This window comes from Podospora pseudocomata, chromosome 3 (genome assembly GCF_035222375.1).
Source record: "Podospora pseudocomata strain CBS 415.72m chromosome 3, whole genome shotgun sequence".
In the NCBI taxonomy this organism is placed as follows: domain Eukaryota; kingdom Fungi; phylum Ascomycota; class Sordariomycetes; order Sordariales; family Podosporaceae; genus Podospora; species Podospora pseudocomata.
In genome coordinates, this window is record NC_085887.1 from 1,397,964 (window position 1) to 1,422,448 (window position 24,485).

Genomic DNA, 24,485 nt, shown 5'->3' on the forward strand with positions numbered 1-24,485 from the left:
TGGGACGCTCCGGTTCCGGGCCCATCTTCATGTTGGACAGCAAAGAGTCTGGGGAGTTCAAGGTCAAAATCAAATCTATCGCCAACAATATACTGTCCCAGTGGTCTCATTCTCAGACAACGTGTAAGGGGCACTGGGGTCAACATCAAGGATAACCATGTGTCGAACCATTCATCAGAGTGACTCGAGTCAACCTAACGGCAAAAACAAACAATACAACATTGTGCAACAGCGACCCTCGTCCCCCGAGCCAACACCGTTTTCACCTAGTCACAATCCTTACAGTAAGTAGTCCGAATCCTGTACATCCCAAGAAACATCCGGCCTCCAAAATTATCGCTTTATATACAGACTCAGTTTTCCACAAGCGACATCAGCCGGCGGAACAGATCAAACGGCAAACACCACAGCCAGCAAGGCAGCAAAAACACCACCGAAAGAGCCAGTCGTCACATCTGCTCCATTGGTGTTCGTGGCGGGACTGGACGACGTTGAGGACACGGTGCTATTCAAGAGAATTGTCGAAGTAGAGGTCGTCGAGAAGACACCACTTCTAGGGCTGTTTCTAACGCCGGTCGAGGTACCTGCGCTCGAGAGAATTGTCGAACCAGAGATACCACTTCTAGGACTGTTTCTGACACCGCTCGAGGTAGCTGCACTCGAGAGAATTGGCAAAGCAGAAGCCGTGGACAATGGTGGACTGGAGACATCACTTGCAGGGCTGTTTCCAACTCCGCTCGAGGTAGCTGCACTTGAAGAAGACTCCGTGGGAGGTCCGCCAGCTCCAGCATGGCCTGTAGTCATAGGCATCGGAACTGGGCTTCTGTCAAAGTGTGAGCATCCTGAACAATGTTGGAATCAACACGGAGCAAGGCCTGGACTCACGATGAGCCAGGCGGCTTGCACGAAATATCAAAAAGTGGCTTGGTTGTCAGCTGCCCAGCCGGAGTGATGCCAAAGTTGGGTTCAGCACCAGTCTGGTCGCCCTGGAACTTGTACCACCAGATGGGCTCTTTTCCGAACCTTGGGCAGCCGACCTCGTTCCAATATCGTTTGGCATTCTCGACCGAGGCGACAGACTGTCCCCAGGTTCTACCGGACACGGGATGCCCAGTTTCGGTGATCCATACCGGCTTGCCTTGCGAAGCTGCTCGGGTCTTGTCCAAAGCTTCTTGGAAGAGGCGTGGGCTCTGCTCGATAGCGTTGTTGGGAAGCGCCGTCGATTGCCAGTATGGATAAGCGTCCATGCCGACCCAGTCACAAGCAGCAACCACCGCTGCATTGGAGCCGTTTACCCAAGCCGTCCACGTATCGACGTGTCCGATGGGGGCCTTCAGCTTCGTGCTGCTCAGCCGTTGTCGAACCTTTTGGATGTAGCCGACAATTACCTGAGGGTTGGCACCCGGATTTGAACCTTCCTCCACCGAGGCCGAGTTCCGGTACAAATCCTCACTGCCCACCGAGATGCCGTCAACAAGCCTCACAAATGCATCCCCATAACGGTTGACGGCGGTCACCAGAGCCTCGAGTTCTCTATCAAACTTAGCTGACCCAGCGGAGGCCCACATACCGAGCAGCAATCTCATGTTGGTGGCGATGGCAGCGGGGATAGCTTCGATGGGGTTGTTTCCAGCGTTTTCGTCTTGCTATTGGGCACGCTGTTAGTTTTGTCCAAGGTAGTCAGTCATGCAAACATAGGACAAACACATACAAGCATGGTGAACAGACGAACGCTGATAAACCCGCCAGCAGGGGCACCCTGAAGTGCTTTGGCGGCCCGGAACTCATTTTCGTAGTCGGCCTGGTTCTTTACGCCTCCTGGCTTTTGTGCGCCAGAGTTGTAACCAAATACGGCACCCAAAACAGGTGTGAGTGAAGCAGCGAGTGCTGCCAGTCCAAGAGCTTTCCGCATGATGGAGCAAGACTACCGGTACCAGAGAGACAAGACGATGAGGTAGGAGGTAGATTTCACAAGGACCAAAATGCTCCAAAAGAGTGCGAGTCCAAAAGTCCAAAAGCGTGATAGCAGAGGTAACCTTCAGATGGTGTAGGAAGTAAATCCGAGGGAGAGGACGAAGCTTTTTTCACGGGCTGAAGTGGTTCGATGACACCACCCAGGCCGAAGAGCAATAAATATATGAGGTAGGAGCGATGAAACCTGAACGATATCAAGAGTCACAAGAGGTAGTATGGTCGATAGGGTCCAAAGGTAAAAATGCAATTAGGGCAGCGAGATGCTAGTGAAACTAGAAAATCAAAAGATCTGAAGATGTGGCAGATGCAAAGGAGATATATTGAGAAACAGGAAAGGAATACGAAGCATGTTTCTGATTGTCGGGTCTTTGGGTAGCCACTGATTCTCTGGGCTTAGGCAAGAACATTGAAGTGGTCGAGATCGGCAAGAGCAGATCGTCATGTCTTGCGGTGTTCCTCCTCGTTGGCAGCTACATGACAGGCTAATGCTCCTGCCTCAACTCATTGGCGTAGTAGACACGGCAGTCGGAATTTCACACCGACGGGAAAGCACCTGCCAGTTGCGTTCTTTCTTCAGCTGAACCGCTTCGTCGCCTTTTGGTCATGTAGAAAATTGATTGGCCTGACCCACTTGCCAGAAGTTATCGTCCCAGCCGTTCAAGACGCCGCCGGCCTTCACAACGGCGACCATACACTTCGTTACACAGGAAAACAAGCTCACACAAGGCAGCCGCTGGGTTCCGAGGCGGTGACGCTATTATTCCGATGATGCTGATCATGAGCTCGTATTCGAGCAACAAAGATACGATGGTGTCGATGTCGACTTGTGATCCATTGAATGATTCAGCAGCTGTTCGGCCCATCGGTCTTATAGATGACACACATGGATTCCCTCTCTTCAGACCACTGGCTCCTCTGTATCGTACCCTTTTGCTTCGAGCAAACCACGTGGCAACGTAACACAACCTCTGATTGATCCTACCAGACGATGACAGCATTAGACCTCGTGTTTTAAATCACATCGCCTGTCACGACCTACAAAGCATTGCCAGAGAGCTATTCGGTGGTGGTATAGACAAAAGCCCCGAGAGCACCATGTCGAGAGATGGGCTCAGCTCGAGCTCACGACCAAAGGCAATGGGTCGCACAATCCTCCCAACACCTAAGAACCAATCGAGTTGAATGTTTTATAGGGCTGTGAATATGACCAATATTGCTACTACGTTGATCAATTCACCAAGTTTGCGGTCCATAGGTATATACGGTTCTTTTTCTTGTACATTAACGACCCCTCCACCTCATCCATCCCCTCCGCAAGAGGTATTCTGCTACTCCCACAACTGCAAACATCCACATTATCAACACGAGCGCCCTCAATATCACTGTCGTTGATTTCCACCTTGACGTCGTCGTGTGACTACCACCGCCATCATGATACCCCCAACCGCCCTCATCACCACCCTAACAAACAAACACCCCAATGCAATATCACAACCCACACTTCCAGGTTGACAGCGAAAATCTCTTGTCACAACAATACGATACAATCTACCTGCATGTGAGATTAGGATAAAAAGAGGTTAAACTACGCCCACAAGCCCTCTCAGATCCCGTAAGCGAAACTCCCCGGTGACTTGGCTCACGTAGTAGGCAAGGTAGAGTCGGTCCGACCGACCCAATCGTCTCCGAGCGAAACGAAAAAAAGCTACCTACCGACCTGACAGTGCGATTCATATACATACCTTAGCTATCCCGAGTCCCCCAGTGTTAGGTAGGAACACCCACAGAGACAGAAATCTGTCAGCCCACGCTCGAAGTGAAAAGCTCGAGATCTGCTTTTTGAGCGTCCGCAAAGCAAATGTCGCGCGGGCGGCGAGCTGGACATAGGGTATATAGTATTGGGAAAGTACCTTACCTTGGCAAATGACAAGCAACACCTGTTATGACATGCTGGGATGATAGTCCTCGCGTATAGGACAAGTCAAGAATGAAACACATAATACCAACCGTTGGATTTCCCAAGCATTGGCACCCCATCTCTTCCAGTCCTGCTGCATCAGCTATCATCGCTATGACCTTCCCCCCAACGCAATCCCTTACCCCCTCCTCTCCTCACTTTCACATGCCGCACAACAGCTACCCTTCCCCATCCATCTATCGTCTCTCCCACATGCAGGGACCCAAACACCTCGCGTACCTATGCATCAACACCCATACATCCATCCAACCCCCCGCCCCAAAACATCCCATCGCACCCACATAAAACAACATTCAATCATATCCCCCCTTCATCATCTGTACTTCAGCAAAGTAAATTACTATCTTGTATATACATATATTCTCATCTTTAACTTCATAACCCGCCCTTCCATGGCCCAACCGCCCTTCACTTCATTAGAAAAAAAAGACAAGAAAAAAGCAAAGAAATGGGTATAATATTTAGTCATCACAGTTCAATCCATCCATCCATCCATCCCGTTCCCCTTCCAAAATCCATCCATCCCATCCGATTCATTTCCCAAACCCCCCCACCCCTAAGCTTTGTTCATTCCCTTCAAAAGAGAAAAATACCACCACCCTCTCCTCTGGTTCCTAGGCGTTGCTTCATCATCTTCTTGTTTATCTCGTGAATATCCTCTTTCCCGCCGTTTTTGTTGTGAGAGGAAAAGATGAATGGTGTGTCGTGGTGGTGGCGGTGGTGGTGGTGGTGGTGGTAGGTCGGCTAGTTGTTTTGTGTGTGACTGCGGGTATTTCGTATGGATTAGAACGAAATGTCGTTTTCATAAACAATAGACGCCTGCAAACGCCTCTCTCTCCCCTTATTATACAGCCCACCCAGCCCATAAGCGGAGAAAACAACAACACAAAAAAACGCCTTCCCTTTGCCGAATTAGTAGTAGGTGTAAAGCTCGTCGTCCCCAGATGGCCCCGCCAGTCCCTGGTGACAGTAGGTAGGTAGTGTACAAATCGCACGCTTGTACGAAAGACATCATAGTTCTCGAACAAAGCCCCTGCTCAAGTCCTCAGTGCAGGCCCCGTTGCCGTTGAGCAACCCCCCAGGATCCAGCAACTCCGGTCCTGCCTTCTCCGGCGAAGGCATGGAATATCCCGGTGCAGCGTTAGATCCCTCCTGGGTCGACTGCTCAATGGGCTCCAGACTCGGTGGTTTCGGCTTCGGCTTTGGTTGGATCGAGGTCAGGGGACTCAGGAATCCTCCGAGATCTTGCAGCAGGGCTGCCGAGCCTCTTCGGAGACCGTTGCCGCTTGCTTGCACCGCCGGTGAGGGGTGGGTTGTCGTTAGCCCAACTGGAATGTCCTTCGAAGACAGATAACTGCCTCGTCGACTCGTGGGCCCTACGTCATCGAGAAGACCGCCGTAGTCGAAAAACGACACGCGTCGGGTTGCTGTCGAATTACTCCTGACGGATGGGACTGGGTCGCTTGAAATCAATGGGTCGTCGCTTTGCGCTGCGCTGGCTCGGTTGGTACCCGGGAACTGCCAAGAGGTCATGTCTTCGTGCAGCTTGGTGGTCGCAATAGGCGCGGGCGTGAACACTGGGTTCTCGTTTCCGGTGGGCTGTGATTCTCGGAGCTCGGGCTTGACGGCGTATCCCATATCCCGCACCAAATCCTCGTCGCTCCCCCAATGCTTCAAAACGGTTGGCCGTCGCGACTCGGAGGCGGATGAACGGTCAATGGTGGACGCTACTGCAACCGAGTCGTACTTGTACTTCCTCTTCTTGACGCCCCTGTCCCGAACAAAAGACCCGAGTACGAGGGCGTTGGCTGCAGCCGTCGCAAAGAGAAGCTCGATCGAGGCGTAGAGAGATCGGCTTTGTTGACTCCCCTGTTCGTTAATAATGTGTGGCACCCGGTAGATGGTCACTCCAATGGGCGCAAGGCTGAGGGAGAAGAGCATGACAAGCTGGGCTTTTCTCTTGGTGCTCATCGTGCTCCGAACGATGATGGGCACAGGGCAGATGATCAACAGCAAGTCTGTAAACACGTTGCAGACGGCCATTGTCAAGAGCTGCGCATACCCCTGACGGCATCTCCCGCCAGGATCCGGGAGGACTTGCCAGTAGTGTGAAAAGGGCTGACATTCCGTCAGATCACTGATCACAACGGCGATGAACGTTGCAACGAGAACAGCACGGATGAACCTCAACGAAAGCTCATACGACCGTTCCCATGTCACATTGAGGCGCCGAAAAAACTCCAAGATGGCGTTTTTCAGTACCCACAATCTGCAAAACGGTCAGCGGAAAGTTCCATGGCCCCAATGAACAACGCGGGAATTGTTTGGCATGGAACAACCTCGTGGCACGTCGTTCAAAGAAAAACGGCGTGCATAAGAGACATTCCACAGCCGCCGCCACCAGAAGGGACCACCTACGTTGCAGCGTACATCACCCTACTCAGCAAGACCAACCCGCTTGCGATCTCCCTCCTGCGCAGCCCCTCGTCCGAAAGCCTGACATTGTCCAGCTGCACGTTATTGGTTCCGAAGAGCAGTATGACATGGACGCATCCCATTCGCAGAAACAGCGGTACCAGAGCCAGAGCTGCCATCTTATCTTCCCGGAACAGCCTCTCCGTCCGCACGAGCCTGCCGCACACCCGCAAGAGGATGATGACGGCGCAGAACATGGTGATCCACCAGCACACCAGGAGGGTCGGCTTGTCATTGCTGAACGGGCGCAGCGGCGGGGGATCCGTGTAGAGGACCATGATGGCAGCGCGGCGGAAACACCACGCCCGTCATCCTCCGAGGAGGGGACGAGCGGGGGAGGGCGGGTGTCAATCTACTACAAGGTGATTCGAATGCTCCACGGCCTCTGGCGACGCCGGATGATGATAATGATGATGATGATGATGATGGGTCCCGAACTGCTTCGAGTGAAGCCTGCAGATTGTGTCGTCAACGTCGCTGGATATTCGAGTCCAGTGTTTACGGGTGGTGCTGTTACTGCTGCTATGACGACGTTTGGTTCGTCGTGGTAGAGTGCTCCGCTGCCGGCAATAACAGGGCCTCTCGGGTTGGTGCATACACAAAGCTGCTGCTATTGAGGAAGCGTTCGCGGTAGCATGTGGGTGGTTCGACCTCGGTGGTAGTAGTTTGGAAGTGGCCGTAGTGGAGTGAGTGCTAGCAAAGATTCGATGCTGAGGTTGCCTGGCACGGTACTAGTGATAGTTTGCTGTTGTAGTTGTAGTTCTAGTTTCAGAGAAACCGGTGGACTTGTTGGAAACAAAAGCGAGGGCAAGAAGAGAGCCCGCTTTTGGTCGTGGAGCACCTAGCCGGGGATAGGTCTAGACTAATAATAATATGCACGCAAGGCCGACATGCGAGGGCCGGCAGGTTGGCGGACCTGACGGGTGGGTGGTGAGATGGCGGGCATGGATGGGGTCCGGCAGCAGCAGACAGTGCAGTGAGTGCCTATCTCTGGGGCCGCCATCCCATCCCATCTCCAGGGAACCCAGGCCAGTTCGCTAAATCGTCAAACCTGAGAGGCGCGTCACTTTTGCGATATGCACACTCAACACACCCATTACCTTGCCGTCTGGTGGCTGGTGACTATCACTCCAGCAGATCTCCTACTTGTGTACTCCTCGCAAGCCGGCTCTCTCCACTCTTGGCAGTCCTGCACATTGACAGCGGGGTTGCTGTTCTGATTTGAGCTGCCAAGTCTCCCCAAGCCCAGTTCGTGGCCCATCCTGCAGCTCAAGCAGCACGACGGGCGCCTTCGTCTGCTGTGAGAAAAGCCCCCCAAAGCAGGTTTGTGTGCTGGCCTGGCAATCTGCGGTGTACATACTCCGAACCGGCCAGAGGAAAAAATCAAAACAGCGGGACGGCGAAGAGATAAGAAACAAACTACCCACCTACCCTTGTGGCGCCATGATACAGAGCCCGTGCTCTCTCTCGTGGCATTTCGGAAAGGTGGAGCCAGAGTCGGCAAGCATTTTCTAAACAAAAAAATAAGTTATTGCCTCCCTCACAAGCCCGGGCACCCATGGTGGTCCCCGATTTTCATTTCGCCATTTCACCGTCGCGTGCTCGGCAGGGATCATGAGGTGTTGAAGCTCGCCCCCCGTAATAAGAGACAGAGAGAGAGCAAGAGAATCAGGTGTGAAAACGGCGGAGTGTGTTGCTCGGCTGCAGCTGTGGCTTTCACAAGCCAGACCCTGGATGCTGGATGGGACGTGGGGGAGGTCTCCCGTGGTCCGAATTGCGTTAAGCTCTTGGTGTTTAATCAAGCGAGCCTTCCCAGGGATAGCAGGTGGTTAAGGAATGGACCAATGGGCAGAAATACCAAGCACATTTCTCTTGATCGCGTCAATCACCTTGTTCCCCCAAAGTGAGGGGCAGATACCTGTTGCTGCTGAGCAGATTTGCCGTAGCATTGAGCTCGACTGTGCCGTTTCTGGCACCAGGCTGTCGGTTTCGCGCTCACACGCACACACACACACACACACACACACACGGATATCGGATTTGGAGGCTGGCTATCGGCTTTGATATCTGTCTCTCTGTCTCTGTCTCTTTCTCTTGTCAACATCGCAGCGGTCAACAACACAGACAGTGGAGTCACCGTTCACCGTTAGTCCCGTGGCCTCTTCGGCTCGACGGCAGGCTGCACCAGCTCCACCTCCAACTCCGATCGCCGTTTGCCGGTCGCAAGCCACCGAGAGCATGATCGCTTCCTGGCCCCCGAGAGACCCTGACACGGGCCGCCAACCGTTGGGCTAACCTTACGCCATCAACCCTGTTTCACTACACCAGACCTCAGCGGCGCGTCAACAACAGCAGACAGTCTCATGTCAACGGCGGAATTCCACGTTGGGCACTCATCATACGCACATTTACTGTTGTACATACCCAAGGCAGAAGTTCAATATCGCCAAAGCCGTGTGATCAATGCGCATCCTCTCCTCTCGCCTGCTGCTGTGTGCCAAGCAATGTCAACCACAACCCAAAATAAAATAAAAGCCATCTCCACCCCCCACACACCCACCACGCACACACAACCCTGCCCGCAGCAGCTCTGTTATCTTCATGAAACAGCTGGCAGCCAAGCGGCCACAAATCCCAAGTGGGGAAGGTACCTTACCTAGGGTGCCACGGATACAAGCATACCCAATGTGTGTGTGTAACTCTAGAGGTGTCTGACATGTGTGGTGGTGGTCGTGGTGGTTAAGTTTCCAAATTTCACCATCAAGAAAAAAAACGGGTATCCCATCCGGCGACGGCATTCTCACACCAGAAAACGGCTGGCGTCGGCATTGAATGATCGGTGCGGAATTAGACAGTCTATGCTCTCCCACATACACAAGTATCAAGCCCGAGCCGGCATGCTGCAATCCTCCCACTCTCACCCGTCCAGCGGCGATAAGGCATTGGGCAACCGCCTCACTCTCACATCATTCCACAGAACAAGGCCAAGAGATAGCGGCGGTGTCTTTCTCTTCCGCAAGTTCTTACACTTCTAAACTGTTATCTCACATCACACAACACACCATGAGCGCCACAAGAGGAAATATTGGGCAACGCGTTGTTCAAACTATCAGCTTTTGAAACGCCCAAGAGGGCTTGTGGGAACTAGTGTGATAATTCCTACATATCGGCATCGAGATGGTTCTGCCAACGCCACAAGAGGGGCCAATGTTAGCCCCACAAAACGTCGGCAGTCTAGATCGACCTTACTACATCACACTCCACGCCGAGATGGGACAGGTTACTTTATATCAGGTTGATCGAGGTATCATGTCAATGGTTTGATCGTATTCTTTGCGCCGCGGGATTGTGGCATCTGGACTTGTTGGTGGGTTGGAGCCGCAGATGCTGATGTTATCAAGAGCCGAGAGGCATCTCCAGATGTCCAAGCCACGTAAAGTGCCGCAAAACAGGAAATACGTACACAACAAACTCTTAGAACCCCTTTCCTTCCATCACATCCCTCTTCCCAGCTCTCGTGTAAGATATCCCCTCACGGCCACAACTCAACAACCTCCCACTCCCCCTCCACCTTCCCCCCAGCATACTTCGCCCCTTCTCTCCCCCCCTCCTTCCCCCGATGAGTATACAACCACCTCCTCGGCCTCACCTCCTCCCTCAAATCAACCCTATCAACCTCCTCCGGCACAACCACCACAACCCTAAAATTCCCCCTCGCCTCCTCATCCCTCAAATCATCCACCCTCTCCCCCAACCTCTTCCCCTGATGATAATCCACCTCCGCCCCCGGCTCCGGACCCTTAAAACTCCCCCTCATAATCGGGCTCAAATTCCCAAAATGCCCCTCTACCTCCCTCTCCCAGCTCCAATCATCGTCCCCTTCCCATTCCTTGACCCTCCTCATCCTCTCCCCCACCACCTCCCTAACCTTCCTCTCACCCTCCCCTTCCCCATCAATCCCCGGCCCTAGAACCCACGCCTTCCCTCTAACCCTCCACTGAGTCTTTGTCTCATCAACCCAAAACACTGCCTCCACTGGCCCCCCCCCACCGCTTGAGCCGCCAGACACAGTCTGCGAATCGGGCCCGGCGGTGTCAAGAATGTCAGACGTCTTTGACATGCGCGCGTCAGTGGTGAAAGTCAAGAGGTCAGACCTGAAGAGGGGCGGGTTCAGAACGGCGGGGTTGCGCTCGTTGGGGGGGAGGGTACCCCAGAAGCCGCGGAAGACGCAGGTTCGCGCGCGGGGGAGGACAGTGATGGAGGTGTGGGAGGGGACTGGGTGGAGGGTTGCGAGGGTGAAGATTGGGGGCCTCAAATGGGTTAGGTGGTGGGAGAAGGGCTCGCGCCAGGGGGCGGGGCCGGCGGATGATGACATTTTACCAGTGGCGAGGTGAGGGTTGCTTGAAAGATGGGTTGATATTGTTGATAGGCGGCCGAGGAAGGGGGTGGACATTTGTTGCTTTGCAAGAATGTCGATCGTGTCTGTTGAGATGGGGAACTGTTATGGTGGTGGAGGTGAGCTAGGAAAGGTGAGATCTCAAAAGAGGGATGACTTCATCGTGGTGCGGGGCATTAAGGTAGGTCTTTGCTGCTGTCATCCAAATCTACCTCTCTGCCTACCAAACGGTGCGGGGTTGAGTGCATTTAGCTCAAACACCATCTCCTCTGCGGGCCGCTCCGGCGGCCGCGAGACACTTTATTTTCCTGGGACGTCTTGTGCCATATGTACAGTTATGTAGTTGTGCAGACGCAGGGTTCACGGGACAGTTGTGGTAAGAATGCAAGGGTTCAATTGTACATGATATGTCTCTTCTTGCAAGCAGAGTGACAATCTATTTACTAATTGCTGTCAAGACATCCACAACTGGCCATCTCAAGTCAGCAGGTAGGAAACGTCAAACATGTAAACAAAAATACAACCGTCAATGATTCGAAAACAGGCTCACCATCTGCGAGAGCAACAGGAGCCGGCCTGACTAGAGGTTGATACCTACCTATCATCGCCTCCTCTATATCCCTGGAAAGCTGCTAATAAAAATAATAGTAATAATAATAATAATAATAATAAAAACAATAACAATTGAGTATATGGTTTGCCCGCGCCAGGAATCGAAGCTGGGCCTCATGAGGCCACAACTCCAACTTAGGGTGGCGGCGCAACGCTCAATCCGAACCGGCGCCCATACACCCTTCAGAGGTTAGGCAAGAGAGAGAGAGAGAGAGAGGGGGGTGGGGGGGAATGATCACGGGCATAGTATTTCGATTACGGTGTAATTAGAATTTAGATTCCATTACGGATATCCTTAGTCTTATATTAGTGACCACCCCAACAACCTCACCTCCCCTCAACCTCATCCGCCATCTCCACAAGCCATACCCCGACTATCACCACTACCCCCATCCACCACAACCTCCCCTCTCCCCTTGTTGAGCTCCCCCCTCCTCTTAAGCCTCACCGGCTCAGCCCTCACCACCGTCTCAATCCCCGCCACTACCCCCTCCTCCGGCCCCATCGGCAGTCCTTCGACATCTACCTCCTCCCCCAACAAACACTTCAGCACAACCCCACACCCAACCTTGCTCACAACCTCGTTCCCTTCCTTACAATACTCACTAGCCACACACTCCGGACACCCCTGCACCCGTGTACACTCGCACCTCTCCACCCTCTGCAACGCCTGCCGAACCAACATCTCGACATGTTCAAAAGCCTTTGTATTGATCCCCGACCCTCCCTCCCCACCCTTGGCATCATAAAACGTCAGCCTCGCCGGCCTCTTCCGTTTGGTCTCCCGCTTGGAGACGAGCTCCTTCAACGGGTTCTTACACTCGGTACGGACGTCGCCCGGAAGGGATACGACAAAGTTCGGTATCAGGGACATCAAAGCGTGCTGAGCAGCATGGATAGCTCCCGCAACGTGCAGCTGTCGCGATGTCAAGATGGAGAGAGCGAGGGGCGGGATATCGATCCACATTCCCTTTGTGAACCTCACCACAGGCGGGTTATCAACCGCAACAGCGTCCAGTATCTTGTTCGTCTTGGAGTCGACTTTGAAGAAGCCAAACACTGTCTGAGTGATGCGGATGGAGCCGTAGAATGCCTGAGCAGCGGGGGAGAGGGGCTTGAGGGCTTCGGTCTCGATGGGGTCGATGTCGGTGTAGTCCCTCTGTTTGGTTGTCCAGGAGACCTTTACCCTCTCCACGCGGGCGATTTTGGTGGAGGGGTTGAAGTCCCGGACTAGGTACGTCAAGCCTTGATGGAGGAAGATGGCGCCGTCATACAAGGTAAAGGTCGCCCGGGAGGCTTCGAGTTCTTCGAGGACGATGTTGCGGTTGTGGGTTGTGTCCACGATGGCAAAGTGGTCTTCTTCTGTGTCGCGGATGGAGACGAACTTGGAGGGTTGGGGGCGGAAGCGGTCGGCCGTGTGGTAGAAATTGGTTAGGGGGTCGTGGAGGAGGCGAGTGCTGCATATTTCGGCAAGGTCAGGACCAAAGTAGACCGAGTCGACGTCGGGACGGATCGGGAGCTCGTAGGCGGCGCATTGGATGTGGCCTTCTTTGACAAGCATGTTGTCCAGGTCCACTTGGAGGGCCGCGTTGGGTTTGGTGAAGAGCTCATCTGGGTTGTTCATGTAGTGCTGGTCTGTTGCGAAGCTGTCGCCCACTAGGATGGAGAGGGAGTCCTTGTTTCTTCTGCCTGCTCGCCCGCTCTGCTGTCGGAGGTTGGATATTGTGTATGGGAAGCCCCAGGTGATGACGCAGTCTAGGGTGCCGATATCTACTCCTAGTTCCAATGCCGTGGTCGCTACAATCCCAAGCAATTTCCCCTCAAACATCTCACTCTCAATCTTCCTCCTGTCCTGAGCCGTATAGCCACCCCTATACCCCATCACCCGGTTTGCAATCTCCCCCCTCCCAAGCCGTTCCAACTCTTGCCTCACCGTCCCAATCAACACCTCACACTGCGCCCTCACCCGACAAAAGGCAATAACCCTCACCCCCCTCAAAATCATCTGGCAAAACAACTTTGCGCACTCCAACGCCGCATTCCCCCTCCCGCTCGCCGGATCCCCAGGGTCCTTGTACGGCGTATTCCAACATAAAAACTCCTTCCTCCCACTCGGACTCCCATCCTGCCCCACCACCCTAACCTTGCCCTCCCCAATCCCAAATATCGTCCCAAAATGCCCCCCCGGATTAGCCACAGTAGCCGAACAGCTCACAAACCTCAGCTCATGCCTGTTCCCCAAAGCAGCACATATCCTCCTCAACCTCCTCATAACATACGCCACATGACTCCCCATCAGCCCATTGTACACATGCAGCTCATCCACAACCACAAACCTCAGATTCTGCAAAAAGCTCCTCCACTTCTCCTCCCGAGGCAAGATGGCCAGGTGCAGCATATCCGGATTCGTAAAAACAACCCTCGCCTCCTCCTGTATCCTATTCCTCATCTCAAACGGCGTATCCCCGTCAAACGTCTCCACCATCATCCCCTGAAGGGTAGGCATGTACCCCATCAGCTCCTGCAAACTCCTCCTCTGATCCTGCGCAAGAGCCTTAGTTGGAAAAATATACATCGCCCTCGTCAACGGGTCCCTCTCCAGAGCATGCAGAACCGGCAACTGATATATCAAACTCTTTCCCGAGCTTGTCGACGTCGATACAACAACATCGTACCCCGCGTTCAACGCATTGATCGCCTCCGCCTGATGCGAGTAGAAACCCGTGATCCCTCTCGCGTTATACAACGCGTTCACCAAATCCTGACTCAACAAGAACTCCAGCTCCCCACACACCCCCTCCTGCGCCTCGAAAACCCTGTGGCCGTCAGGCACAATCTGCCCGGTGTACCACCCCAACCCCTTCAACTCCTCCACAATCTCCGGTATTGGTTTCCGTTCCTTCGGTATCGTTTCCGGCAACGTCGTCTCCCTCTTCCTCTCCCGTTCAGCACTCCTCTCCGGCAAAACCCTCTCCCCCTCCACCCTCAAGACAGGATCAACCCCCGCCTCCTCACACCCCCTCAGAAACTCCTGCATCGCCCGTTTAAACTTCTCCCCCCGCCTCTCCACGACCCCCATCAACTGCTTAGCCGTATACCGCGGCATAACCACCTCCCTTTCCCCCCCACCAACCTCCCTTGCCCTGCCCCGTCCCTTCAACCCCCCGTCAACAAATTCAAAAACCAACACCTCCCCCCCACGCTCATCCCCCTCTGCCAAATCCTCCCCAGGTAAGCTCGCAACCCCGGACGACGACCGGAAAAGATCCTCCTTTTCAAACCCCCGAGCCTCTAGCAAGAGTGAAGTGTAATCAACATACTCGAACCTGATGCTCCCAGGCGTTACCACCTTCAAAGAGGCGATGTCTTCCACGGATGGGACGAGCCCTTTTGCCGCCAGGGCCTTTGACAGGTTGGCCAACGTCGGGGGGAGGTGCTGGCTGTGGGTGGAGAGGAAGGTCGACACGAGGCTGAGGGCGGAGTGAAGCTTGGCGAGGTGTTGGAAGTAGGAGGGGAGGGGTCTGTCGGCCTCTTCTGGGGGCGATGACCGTTTGGATTTGAGTTGGCGTTTTCGTTTTGGTGGTGGTGATGGTGATGATGATGGTGGTGGTGGTGGTTTGGTGTCATTAAGGTCTGATCCTGGTGGTGGTGATGATGATGGTGATGGTGATGGAGATGGAGTCGCTTCTTCAGCAACAGCTTTTGGAGGCCGGCCTCGTTTCCTTTTCAGAGCCCCGCTGCTCTGGGGGTTATCCCCGTCTCCTGATGGCATTATGCGAACTTCAATTTGATGTTGGTTGTAAGACTGAACCCTAACCTCTCAGATCTCAGATCTCAATCAAAGAAACGTCGTCGCGCTCCCAAGTGGCAAAAGGCGTGTGTCACTAACAAAGGCCCCCCAAGCGCGAAAGAGACAGGAGAGCACGTGCTGTTTTCCCCTTAGCAACCCCACTAATTATCGACTTCCCAAACCCCCCTGGAGACCGTCACCATAGCAATCAATCCCACTCAAATACAGGACACCACAAATATATTCACTACCCCATCTAACTAGTTTTCCCCATTCCAACCATCTTGACAAAACAATAAACAAACACCTCCCACCAAACCCAGGAAGCCGCTGACTTTCCAGTTCCCATTCGATAGAGAGAGAACTCGACACAAATCCAACCCGGCATTATCCGCCAAGTATCAATCACACACAACCTAAACAAACAAAAGTCCGCCGTCTTATTCCCCCCCCTTGCCAAAGAACCCCCCAGAAATGCATCCTCATTGTAAAACAACCCCCCCCCCTTGAAAATGCCCAATCGTGAGCCGCTGAATAAAATAAAAAAAACGTGGACGAAAAAAAAAAGGGAAAAAAGTACGTCAAAGTTGTCGTTGTTGCATTTGCAAAGTCGCATGCCTGCCTGCCTGGTTGTTCAGATCAAATTACACAACCTAGATTGAAAAGAACATCTCAAAACCTTTCAGACGTCTGCAAGGCCCTTCTTTAGCATTTCCACCAGGTCCGAGAACAGATCCGCGTTGGCGTTACTGAGCTGAAGTAGATTGTCAGTATGAGCTGGTTGATCATAAACATCAAACAAAAACTAACCTTCATCTGTACCAACTGCGCCTCTCCATTCTCAAATGCCGTGAACAACACCGTCGCCGCCTTGAGCTTCTTCTCAATCTTGAACTGCATCGCTGGCAGCACAATCGTGTTGAGAATGACCCTCAGGGTATGGTCTTGGCGCATGATCAAGCGTACGTTCTTAGGTCCGCTGTAGTCTTTGTCTTCCAACACCGAGGCGTCAAAGCTGGTCGCGTCTGGGGAGCCGTCGTTTTCAAACTCGACCGTCGCTCTTGGCACATTGACCTTGAGCATGCCTGCACCTCTCTCTTTCCACCCAACTCCCTTTTCCATAACATACATCTTGGCGCGTTGGGAGAAGAGTGTGACCTCTGAGCTCTCGCCATCGTCGACCACGACTGTGTAGGTAGTGTTACCAGAAGAATTCATGATAAATGGCCGTGAAAATGACTCACTCTTATGTAGCTTCAACCTCTTCCTCTCACTCTCTTCCTTCTCATCATCCTTGTTCTCCTCCTCCCCATCAGCCCCAGCACCCTCCCCATTCTCCTCCTCGCCGTCCTCGTCCTTCTCGCTCTCCTCCGCGTCACTTTCTGGCGCACCAAAAGGCTTGGCCGGCTTGCCACTCTTAAGGGCCTCACCAGGCTTGCCAAAGTTGGTCAACCGAGCACCGCCACCAGACAAAGCGCTAGCACCACCAAAGGCACTTCCAAAAGGACTCGACTTGAACACCGACCCCCCGCCAGTCTGTCCGTTAAGCGCCGACGCAAAAGGTGACGCCGTCGAGGTCGAGCTAAAGTTCAATTTGGCCGGAGCAGCGGGTGTAGATCCACCAAGAACGCTCCCGAAAGACGCAGCCGTCCCAGCCGATCCAAACACACTCGGCTTCCCAGCACCAACAGACGCAAATGGCGAGGCTCCTGACGCAGCCGCAAACGGCGAAGCAGACGAGGCTCCCAGCTTGGCAAACCCTGACGAGGCAAAAGCAGACGTCGAGGTAGTTTGCGGCTTATCGATCGGTGAACGCACGGTAGCCGTGTTGGCAGGTCGGCTCTTAGCCAGCTCCTCCATGCTCGATCGTGGGGAGGCACTCGCCGACAACGGCTCCTAGATCAAAACAAATCTTGTGTTACCATCGGGTGTTGCCATAGATTGAGTCGAATGGAGGGGTAAAAGGGGGTGCCGATTGTGAGTGACATCGGACCTCGGAGAGACAGCCCCAGGGGGGGAGAAACCGAGAAACAAGAAATAAATAAATAAATAAAAAATAAAAAAAATAAAAAACCTACCACTTCTTCCTGTCCGCTCTTGACAGCAGACGCGCTGGCTTGGCGATCCCGTGGTCTCTTCTTCTCGGGCTCGGATCGGTTTGTACGGTTGAGCGTCACAGCTGTGTTGTTCTTGCTGTCGGTCGCGGCAGACCCTTCCCCTTCCAAAGGAGCCTCGGCCACATCCTTGTTCTCGTCCAACTCGGCATGCGCTCGCTTCTTCTTGGGGGACGAGATCTGCTCGGCCAGTGTTTCGTCACTTGGGACACCAAGGGCCACTGGCGGCGTGACCTTGCGAGCGCCGGCAGTAGTCGTCTTATCTTTGGGCGCATCATCATCGTCAGAGGCGCTCTTTTCGTCTTGAGAGGTCGATAGCTGCCCCGCCTTTTCAGAAATGGACGTCTGCTTCAGCTCTCTTCTCGTCGCCGTGGTCTCGGCATCTTCCTTAGCAGCGCCTGCCTCGACTTGGTCCGAGATGTCGCTCGTGTTGTGCGGGTCGTCGGCCATGATGTCAGTGGGCCGTTGGCAGTTGTATCGTTTCGGTCTACTATCTCGGGGTGCTCGGAAGCGGTGGGCAATCAGGAGAGGTACAGGTAGTAGGTGGACTTTTTCAAAAGTCGGCCGCTCGGCTGAGAGATAATGTTCCAAGACACTGCAGGATACCTTATGGGTAGGTAATTCTGTCGGTAAGATGGCGCGCACTAGTGGTACCTGGTAGAACAGACAGTAGACAAATGTCGTAAGTGACGAGAGAAAAAGGTGCTATGGAAAAAGGCAATATCGGAATTTTGATTTAGGTCTGGACTGGATATTGCGGAGTTGTAGCACACGTTAATGCCTGTTGTTGCGCTTGGGTCTTGGGAGCGAGGGGGGGTCTCGGGAGCATGTCGCACCCTCTGGAGCCAGGCGTTGGGGCGATTGGTTCAGAGGAACCCACCCGCTAAAATGAGCAGCCCCTCATGTACCCAGGTACCGGTTTGGCTCATCCAACAGTGCTCGCCAGTGGGGTTTGGGTGCCAACGACAGTGACAAAACACAGCCAATCACCACCGGACGCATGTTCGCCATATCATTACTTGGGACGTATGGCCCTGTATCATCATCCTCTTTCTTTGTGAGTTGTCCCAATGAGGAAAAAGGTAAATATCATATTAATGCGGTCTGCCTCACTACAATAGAATCAACGCATTACGCAGTATATATATACCCTATCATGAAGCATGTCCCTATCCGCTGCTTGGTATTAGTTCCGTCCCTTCATCCAAGAAAACGCCATATATATAAAGAAACCCAGCTTCTGTCTTGGTCAATCATATCTGCCGCCGCCTTTGCTCAACGCTGGCAACAAGATCCTCCACCAACCCAAAGGCATCCCTAAAGGCGGCCAACTCTTGCGACATACTCACACCCTCCAGGCTGTCAACCTCTGACGGACTCCGGGTCCCTGCAAGAGTGTCACTCTCATTTAAACTAGGAGCATATCTCTGCCTAGCAGCGAGATCTTGATCTCTTAGCTGCCGTTCCCTGTCTTCCTGACCAGCAGTGGGCCTCGGGACAGTGTAGATCCCATCTGCGACCATGCCTTCGCTCTCGCTTTCGTACCCAGGCTCCGGAACCCAAGTTTGCACCCTCCTTTCAGCCTCTTCCTGTTGTTGATAACGCGGTCGCGGGATATCATACACAGTGGTTCCAGTCGCACCATCCTCGCTCTCACTATCACTCCCAATCTCAAACCTCGGCTCTTCCCACGGAGGAACAGCCTCCTCATTACTCTCCCCATCCGCATGCTCACCAAACCCGACCAACTTTTCCCTCTCCTCAACATTCTCCTCCCCTCCCCTCCACCTCCACCCACAGCACCCCCGTCGTCGTCCATCCAACCTCTCCCCATCCCCTACCCCCTTCCCATCCCTCATCAACCCCCAACTTAACACCCCCAACCCTACCCCAAAAACAATAACCAACACCTCCAGCACCCCCGAATTCAAAACCTTTATCCACCCCGGCGGACGATATTTTCCCTCCCTTTCCCCCCTCTCACCCCCCCCCCTCCAAGGCGGCAGAGGAAACCCCTCTCTCCCCATCCCCTCCCAGCATTTCTCCGAGCGTTTCCTTAGCCCCCCAGCAACACCACTAAAAACCTTCCCAAAAGCACAAACAGGACTGACACATTCCACCTTTGCCCCGTCCTCCCCCTCACAAACCACACTCTTGAACCACCCCTCCCGTTGTTTAACCGTTTCGTCCAGTTCCTTTAATTGCACCTTCAGTCGCTCAAGAGCGTCATACTCCTTGTCGAGAGCATCCCTGTCGAGATATTTTAGTCGTTTGCCGTCGTCTTTCGAGGTTGTCGCCTTGACGCTGAAACTGCTGCTGGAGGTGGCAGAGGAGGTAGCAGAGGAGGCGAAATCACTCTCTGCCCCCGATCCGGAAGAATAATACTCCTCGGACGAAAGCGTTATCTGGTTCCCGTTGCTTTCGACATCTACTTCCCATTAGCACAACGCTCCCACCAGAACAACAGATAGATAGGTGGACATACTAGGCTCTGCCTCTGGGACAGGCACAGGCACAGGCACAGGATTGGGCGCACATATCGCCAACCCGGACGACGCCGCGAGCAGGAGGAGGTGACGGGGGCGCATTGTCTACCTCGGCCCGTTTTGCGACCTAATTATCGTGACTGGTTACCTAGAGGTAGGTAGATAGGTAGGTATCGACGGGTGGAAGGCGCCGAGACAGAGAGAGGAGGGTATCCAAAACAGAAACAAAAAGTCCACGTAACCGCCAGCAGAGTCAAAAGCCTGGCGGCGGCTGAACGTGAACAACACGCGGGGTCCGGTCGGTCGTCGGAGCGGGGGGAGAATGGCAAGGCAGCTAGGTAGGTTATCAGGCAACCACTTTTCCCTGTATCTCTCTCTCTCTCTCTCTCTCTCTCTCCGTCCCAACCTTCAAAAAAGGCAGCTCAGCAACACTTCGAAATGCGGTTGGTCGGCAGTGTACAGTCCAAGTCCGAGGATAGATGTAACCAAACCAAACCTGTTCTCCCAAACATCCGTCGATTCACTTCAGCTTCTCAAGTCAAAAGTTTCGAAAAACCGTGTCCTCAACAACACGCCACCACGAGAAATTACAAAACAATAGCTCCCAAAAAACAAAAGACAGCTCCAGAAAAAGAGAAACATCCCAATTCTTGAATACATCGCAAAGATCATGTTGCAAACTCCCTGCTATCCCAAACGACAACCCCCCCCCCACCACCTCCCTCCCCCACCACCAACTTTCCCACACCCAATCAAAACCCCTACCGCACCAACTTGCACGGTATAGATCAAAAGAGCTTACGAGGCCTCCCCCCTCCAAAAGAACCCAACCCCTCATTTCCCACCTACCTACCTACCGTGGTGATATCACGATAAGCTACAGCCTCGTCCGCTACTTCTTCAACTATAAGTCGTTTACCGGTCTATCTTTTCTTCCTTTTCACAATAAGAGTTAACCTGCACCTTCCACATCTACAATCCGACTAGTACTTGTCAGGCGACCACAATCTACGCAGTATCAATCGGTTTGCACTCTTCATTCACCACCACCTACAAACTTCTACATATATACCCTACATCCCTGACTACCAACGCCCCAAAAAACCCTCCTCACCTGCTTGCCCCATTCCCATATCTCCATGCCAATCTCCAATTGCATGTGCAGCTAGAAGTCTAACAGGTGATATGATGATATGCCATGATGTGCTCTCCCACAATGCCCCGTTGAAAGTTCGCAATGGATGTAAATCCCCAACCCTTAGCAAAAGAGGTACAAGTACAAAGTTTGCATGCCATGATCTCATCATCACCCTCTGTCTCCCTTTCCCATCAATGAACCTTCAAGTCCCTTAGTAGTAAGTAGTCCGACAAAAAAAAAATCCAAACTCCCTGCGCCGACCGACAGACCGACCCTAACCAATCATTAACCATAAATAACCCCCCACCCCAAAACCCAAAGACAAGAAGCATGTAGTAAACGTTGTTGTTGCTGTTCCTCCTGTTGCTGAACAAATCCTTGAGCGAGAGCTCGTCTCTCTCCACCTTGACCCAACCGCACGATTAAAAAGTCATAGTCGCCATAAACAATACTCAACACACCCCCTCCCTCTCCCCCCTTACCGTCGTCCCCCATTCCCATTCCCATTCCCATTCCCATTGCCTCGGTCCCTAGTCCAGTGATCTCTAATCCATGAAACAATACCACCACCACCACCACCACCACCACTACTCCCACCATTGCCACCGTTATTATTGTTGTTCGAAGACGACGACCCCTCCCTCTGCTGCTGCTGCTGCTGCTGCTGCTGTTGATCCCGTCCAGCAGACGTAAAGCTCGAAAAGTAACTCCGTCTGTTACTCTCCCCCGGAGTGCCGCTCCCGCTGTTATTCCCACCCCAGTTCTCATCCCTCGGCCTCGACGGACTCCTCTGCCTAGATGACCTAGGCTCGGCAGTATCATCCTCAGGCCAGGCCCCGGGCGGGGAAGCCGAGCTACGGCGTTGACCACCACCACCTCCAGCCATACGTTCAAGTCGTTCCTGGTTCTCCTGCGGCGTCCTAACCCGCGAGGTGTAGCTGCTAAACAACGTCGGAAATTGATAGCCAGTCGAAGAACCCGACGCTCCTTCTTCCTCTGGTCTGGGAGCAGTGACTCGTGGAGAAAAGGTCGCAAACACTCGCGCGCCCTCGTTCGAAGATTGCCGAGGCTGTTGCGCATGTGATGACGAAGAAGCCGCCTGATCGGCACCAGGTGACCGCTGACCGCTGCTGCTGTTGTCACCAGCGTTGTTCTCTTCTCGGTTCTCAATCGGCTTTCGGCAGATGGGGCAGGTATTGTGCTCTTTGAGCCAGAGGACGACACACTCGCCGTGGTACCAGTGGCTACACGGCAACACCGTCACCTCGTCGCCCATCTTGAATTCGTCGATGCAAATCGTGCACTCGGCTTTGCCCTCCGGCCCAAGCAGCTCGGCATCGACTTTCTTCCTCTCCAAGCTCGCAATCGCAGTCTCGGAAGCCGGCGGGGCAGCGTTCGTCTGAGGAGAATTCTCCATGAGCTGTGTGATGATTCTATCGAGCGCTTCCTGGGTGAACACAGCATCGCCATGAACCGCCGCGGCTGGGTTCATGATAGTCGAAAGCAACTGCTGCAGCCCAAACACACCACCCATCGGAGGGGGCCCAGCTGCTCTATTTCCGGGCTGACCTTGCTCCTGAGGGCCGCCCACGTCAGGAACGCCCATAACGTGAGCCAACATCCTGTTGAGTGGATCACCGTCAGCAACATTGCCCCCTGTTACAAACGTCACGGTGCGATGTGGTCCAGAATGATGATGACGATGATAGGGATGGCGAGGGTGGGATCTAGCATACGGTCCAAAGAGAGGCAGAATGGGAGGCGGCTGGTCAGGCCTCACTCCTGGTCCCGAGACAAATGTAAATGTCGCCGAGTGAACGTGTCTTCCCGGCTGTGGTGGTGATGGGGCGGCGCCGGCGCCGGGATTGTTGTTAGCACCCTGGCTCTCGCGAACGTGTCTACCGCCGCCCAGATCGTGCATAATAAGCTCGAAGAAACGGTTAAACACCTCATCGCCAGGTCGATTGTTATCCCCATCTGGCGCACCAGGTGACGGCGGGAACAAACCTCGTCCGAACGGGCTTCTAGCAGGGCCGCCGGGGAGATGATTCTCTATATCGTCTTCTTCGGGGTCCGAGTCCTCGCCAGCAGCATTGCGGCGAAAATAAGAGCCGGAGCCACCACCACCGAGGCCGAGGCCACCAGCTTCGATACGAGGGTCGCTCTCTCCTGGCTCGACCTATGTCAAAAATGTCAGCTTCGATCGATTGAACAAAACCTCTATCAGGGCGACTCACAATCTCTACAATCTCACTATGACATCTCGGGCACTCGGGCTCCAGTCTCGGCGGCTGCTCGTCACTATACCACTCGTGCGCGCAGGAATGACAATACACCACCTCTCTGCCGGCGTTGGCATCCAGGTGGCGTCGGGGCGGTCCCATCCCGAATGACGCCATGGCTGGCCGTTGAAACGGCGGGGGGGGGCGTGACTGCGACTGCAACTGGTGCTGGGTTCGTTGTAGAGCAGCGACAACGTCAGTGAGCCCTCTGATGATCTCGCCCGCGGTTATGCGACGAGGTGGCGGAGGAGGAGGACGTCGGGAAGCCAGCTTGTCGGCTGCTGTGCTGTCTCGGGAAGTTTGTTAAAGGGAAAATAAAAAGGCGACCGCGTTCCTTGTAAACGGTCGCTCTTCTGCGGAAGCAGAAAGACAACCGGCGAAGGCGAGAACCTTGATGTTAGGTATGGGGGACCCGGGAAGTGGGGCGTCAACGGCGGAAGGAAATGGAAGCTCAAGCAATGATGCAACTGCCGTCAGCTCCCTGGTTAGCTTGCTTCCTGGGCGCTCGGTCGGCCGATGGAATCACCGAGTTGCCCTTGTTGCTGCAAGACTGCTTTGTGTGTGGTTCATAGGGGCCTTCTTGGAGCTTTTAGGTTTCGATCTCCTTGCTCTTCTGATGTCGTTGATGTTAAAAGTGGAGGTAGAGCGATTGTAGGTGTAAAGGTCGAGGTGGGTAGTAGGGTAGACAGGGGTCTAAAATAGGTTCCAGGTCGTAATCAGCTCGATTATGTATGATGATGACTGAGAAGCTCTTCCAGGTACCAACGGGTATCAAATGACCCCATATCACCTTTAGCGCGAACCGACTTGAAATAGGTAGGTAGCTTGGGCAGCAGCAACTTGTCCTGATTGCCGCAGATTATGAACAGTCAGGTCGTGGCAAGGGGAGACGTAAGATGAAAAGGCTAGAAGATTGATGAAAAGACAAGAGCCACAGGCTCCAATTTATAAGGGTATTTTCTCATATCGATAACTGGAGCCCGATGCTTGCTGTTCAGAGGGGCTACCTACTTCAAGGTGACATACATTGCATTTCATCCCAGCGACAGGTCTGATATGCCCAGTGGCTGGCGCAAAACGAGGGGAATAATCTGTCCCAGCGAATCGCTCTATTGCTACTCTGAGTACTGCCAAACCCAATGTACAGTGACTATTCTACCTTGATGTGCTGCAAAGTAACTGAGGGGTAAGTAAGACTGACTGGGAAGTGCCGAAACCCAGCGTGTTCCAATGTCTCTCT

At 53.6% G+C, this 24,485-nt stretch overlaps 7 protein-coding genes across 7 annotated transcripts; all 7 read right to left on the bottom strand.

The window, feature by feature from the left end:
• Positions 1 to 73: 73 nt before the first annotated feature.
• Positions 74 to 2,801, bottom strand: QC762_303900 (uncharacterized protein). Its single transcript, XM_062888686.1, has 3 exons — positions 1,712 to 2,801; positions 886 to 1,646; positions 74 to 823 (listed from the first exon to the last, which is right to left on the bottom strand). The coding sequence occupies exons 1-3, from the start codon at positions 1,910 to 1,912 to the stop codon at positions 391 to 393; spliced, it is 1,395 nt and encodes a 464-aa protein (XP_062744585.1). The 5' UTR covers positions 1,913 to 2,801; the 3' UTR covers positions 74 to 390.
• Positions 2,802 to 4,571: 1,770 nt separating this feature from the next.
• QC762_303910 (uncharacterized protein) lies at positions 4,572 to 8,241 on the bottom strand. Its single transcript, XM_062888687.1, has 2 exons — positions 6,371 to 8,241; positions 4,572 to 6,221 (listed from the first exon to the last, which is right to left on the bottom strand). Exons 1-2 carry the CDS (start codon positions 6,703 to 6,705, stop codon positions 4,964 to 4,966), a joined length of 1,593 nt encoding a protein of 530 aa, XP_062744586.1. The 5' UTR covers positions 6,706 to 8,241; the 3' UTR covers positions 4,572 to 4,963.
• A 1,660-nt stretch (positions 8,242 to 9,901) lies between these two features.
• On the bottom strand, positions 9,902 to 11,188 carry QC762_303920 (uncharacterized protein; the record flags this gene model as incomplete). Its single annotated transcript, XM_062888688.1, has 2 exons — positions 10,128 to 11,188; positions 9,902 to 9,931 (listed from the first exon to the last, which is right to left on the bottom strand). Exons 1-2 carry the CDS (start codon positions 10,878 to 10,880, stop codon positions 9,902 to 9,904), a joined length of 783 nt encoding a protein of 260 aa, XP_062744587.1. The 5' UTR covers positions 10,881 to 11,188.
• A 590-nt stretch (positions 11,189 to 11,778) lies between these two features.
• On the bottom strand, positions 11,779 to 15,207 carry HRQ1 (ATP-dependent 3'-5' DNA helicase; the record flags this gene model as incomplete). The annotated part of the gene is made up of 1 exon (XM_062888689.1): positions 11,779 to 15,207. One exon carries the CDS (start codon positions 15,205 to 15,207, stop codon positions 11,779 to 11,781), a length of 3,429 nt encoding a protein of 1,142 aa, XP_062744588.1.
• Positions 15,208 to 15,736: 529 nt separating this feature from the next.
• On the bottom strand, positions 15,737 to 18,298 carry QC762_303940 (uncharacterized protein). The gene is made up of 4 exons (XM_062888690.1): positions 17,304 to 18,298; positions 16,470 to 17,121; positions 16,036 to 16,412; positions 15,737 to 15,979 (listed from the first exon to the last, which is right to left on the bottom strand). The coding sequence occupies exons 1-4, from the start codon at positions 17,787 to 17,789 to the stop codon at positions 15,908 to 15,910; spliced, it is 1,587 nt and encodes a 528-aa protein (XP_062744589.1). The 5' UTR covers positions 17,790 to 18,298; the 3' UTR covers positions 15,737 to 15,907.
• Positions 18,299 to 18,592: 294 nt separating this feature from the next.
• Positions 18,593 to 19,927, bottom strand: QC762_303950 (uncharacterized protein; the record flags this gene model as incomplete). The annotated part of the gene is made up of 2 exons (XM_062888691.1): positions 18,593 to 19,767; positions 19,825 to 19,927. 2 exons carry the CDS (start codon positions 19,925 to 19,927, stop codon positions 18,593 to 18,595), a joined length of 1,278 nt encoding a protein of 425 aa, XP_062744590.1.
• An 877-nt stretch (positions 19,928 to 20,804) lies between these two features.
• On the bottom strand, positions 20,805 to 23,362 carry QC762_303960 (uncharacterized protein; the record flags this gene model as incomplete). Its single annotated transcript, XM_062888692.1, has 2 exons — positions 20,805 to 23,142; positions 23,201 to 23,362. The coding sequence occupies 2 exons, from the start codon at positions 23,360 to 23,362 to the stop codon at positions 21,442 to 21,444; spliced, it is 1,863 nt and encodes a 620-aa protein (XP_062744591.1). The 3' UTR covers positions 20,805 to 21,441.
• Positions 23,363 to 24,485: the final 1,123 nt, after the last annotated feature.

Coding starts and splice junctions, on each gene's coding strand:
- QC762_303900 (XM_062888686.1), bottom strand. CDS start 1,912: ATGCGGAAAGCTCTTGGACTGGCAGCACTCGCTGCTTCACTCACACCT. Junction 1,647..1,711: donor TTCGTCTGTTCACCATGCTT/GTATGTGTTTGT, acceptor CGTGCCCAATAG/CAAGACGAAAACGCTGGAAA. Junction 824..885: donor TGCAAGCCGCCTGGCTCATC/GTGAGTCCAGGC, acceptor ACACTTTGACAG/AAGCCCAGTTCCGATGCCTA.
- QC762_303910 (XM_062888687.1), bottom strand. CDS start 6,705: ATGGTCCTCTACACGGATCCCCCGCCGCTGCGCCCGTTCAGCAATGAC. Junction 6,222..6,370: donor AGGGTGATGTACGCTGCAAC/GTAGGTGGTCCC, acceptor ACCGTTTTGCAG/ATTGTGGGTACTGAAAAACG.
- QC762_303940 (XM_062888690.1), bottom strand. CDS start 17,789: ATGGCCGACGACCCGCACAACACGAGCGACATCTCGGACCAAGTCGAG. Junction 16,413..16,469: donor GAGGTTGAAGCTACATAAGA/GTGAGTCATTTT, acceptor CTACCTACACAG/TCGTGGTCGACGATGGCGAG. Junction 15,980..16,035: donor CGCAGTTGGTACAGATGAAG/GTTAGTTTTTGT, acceptor AATCTACTTCAG/CTCAGTAACGCCAACGCGGA.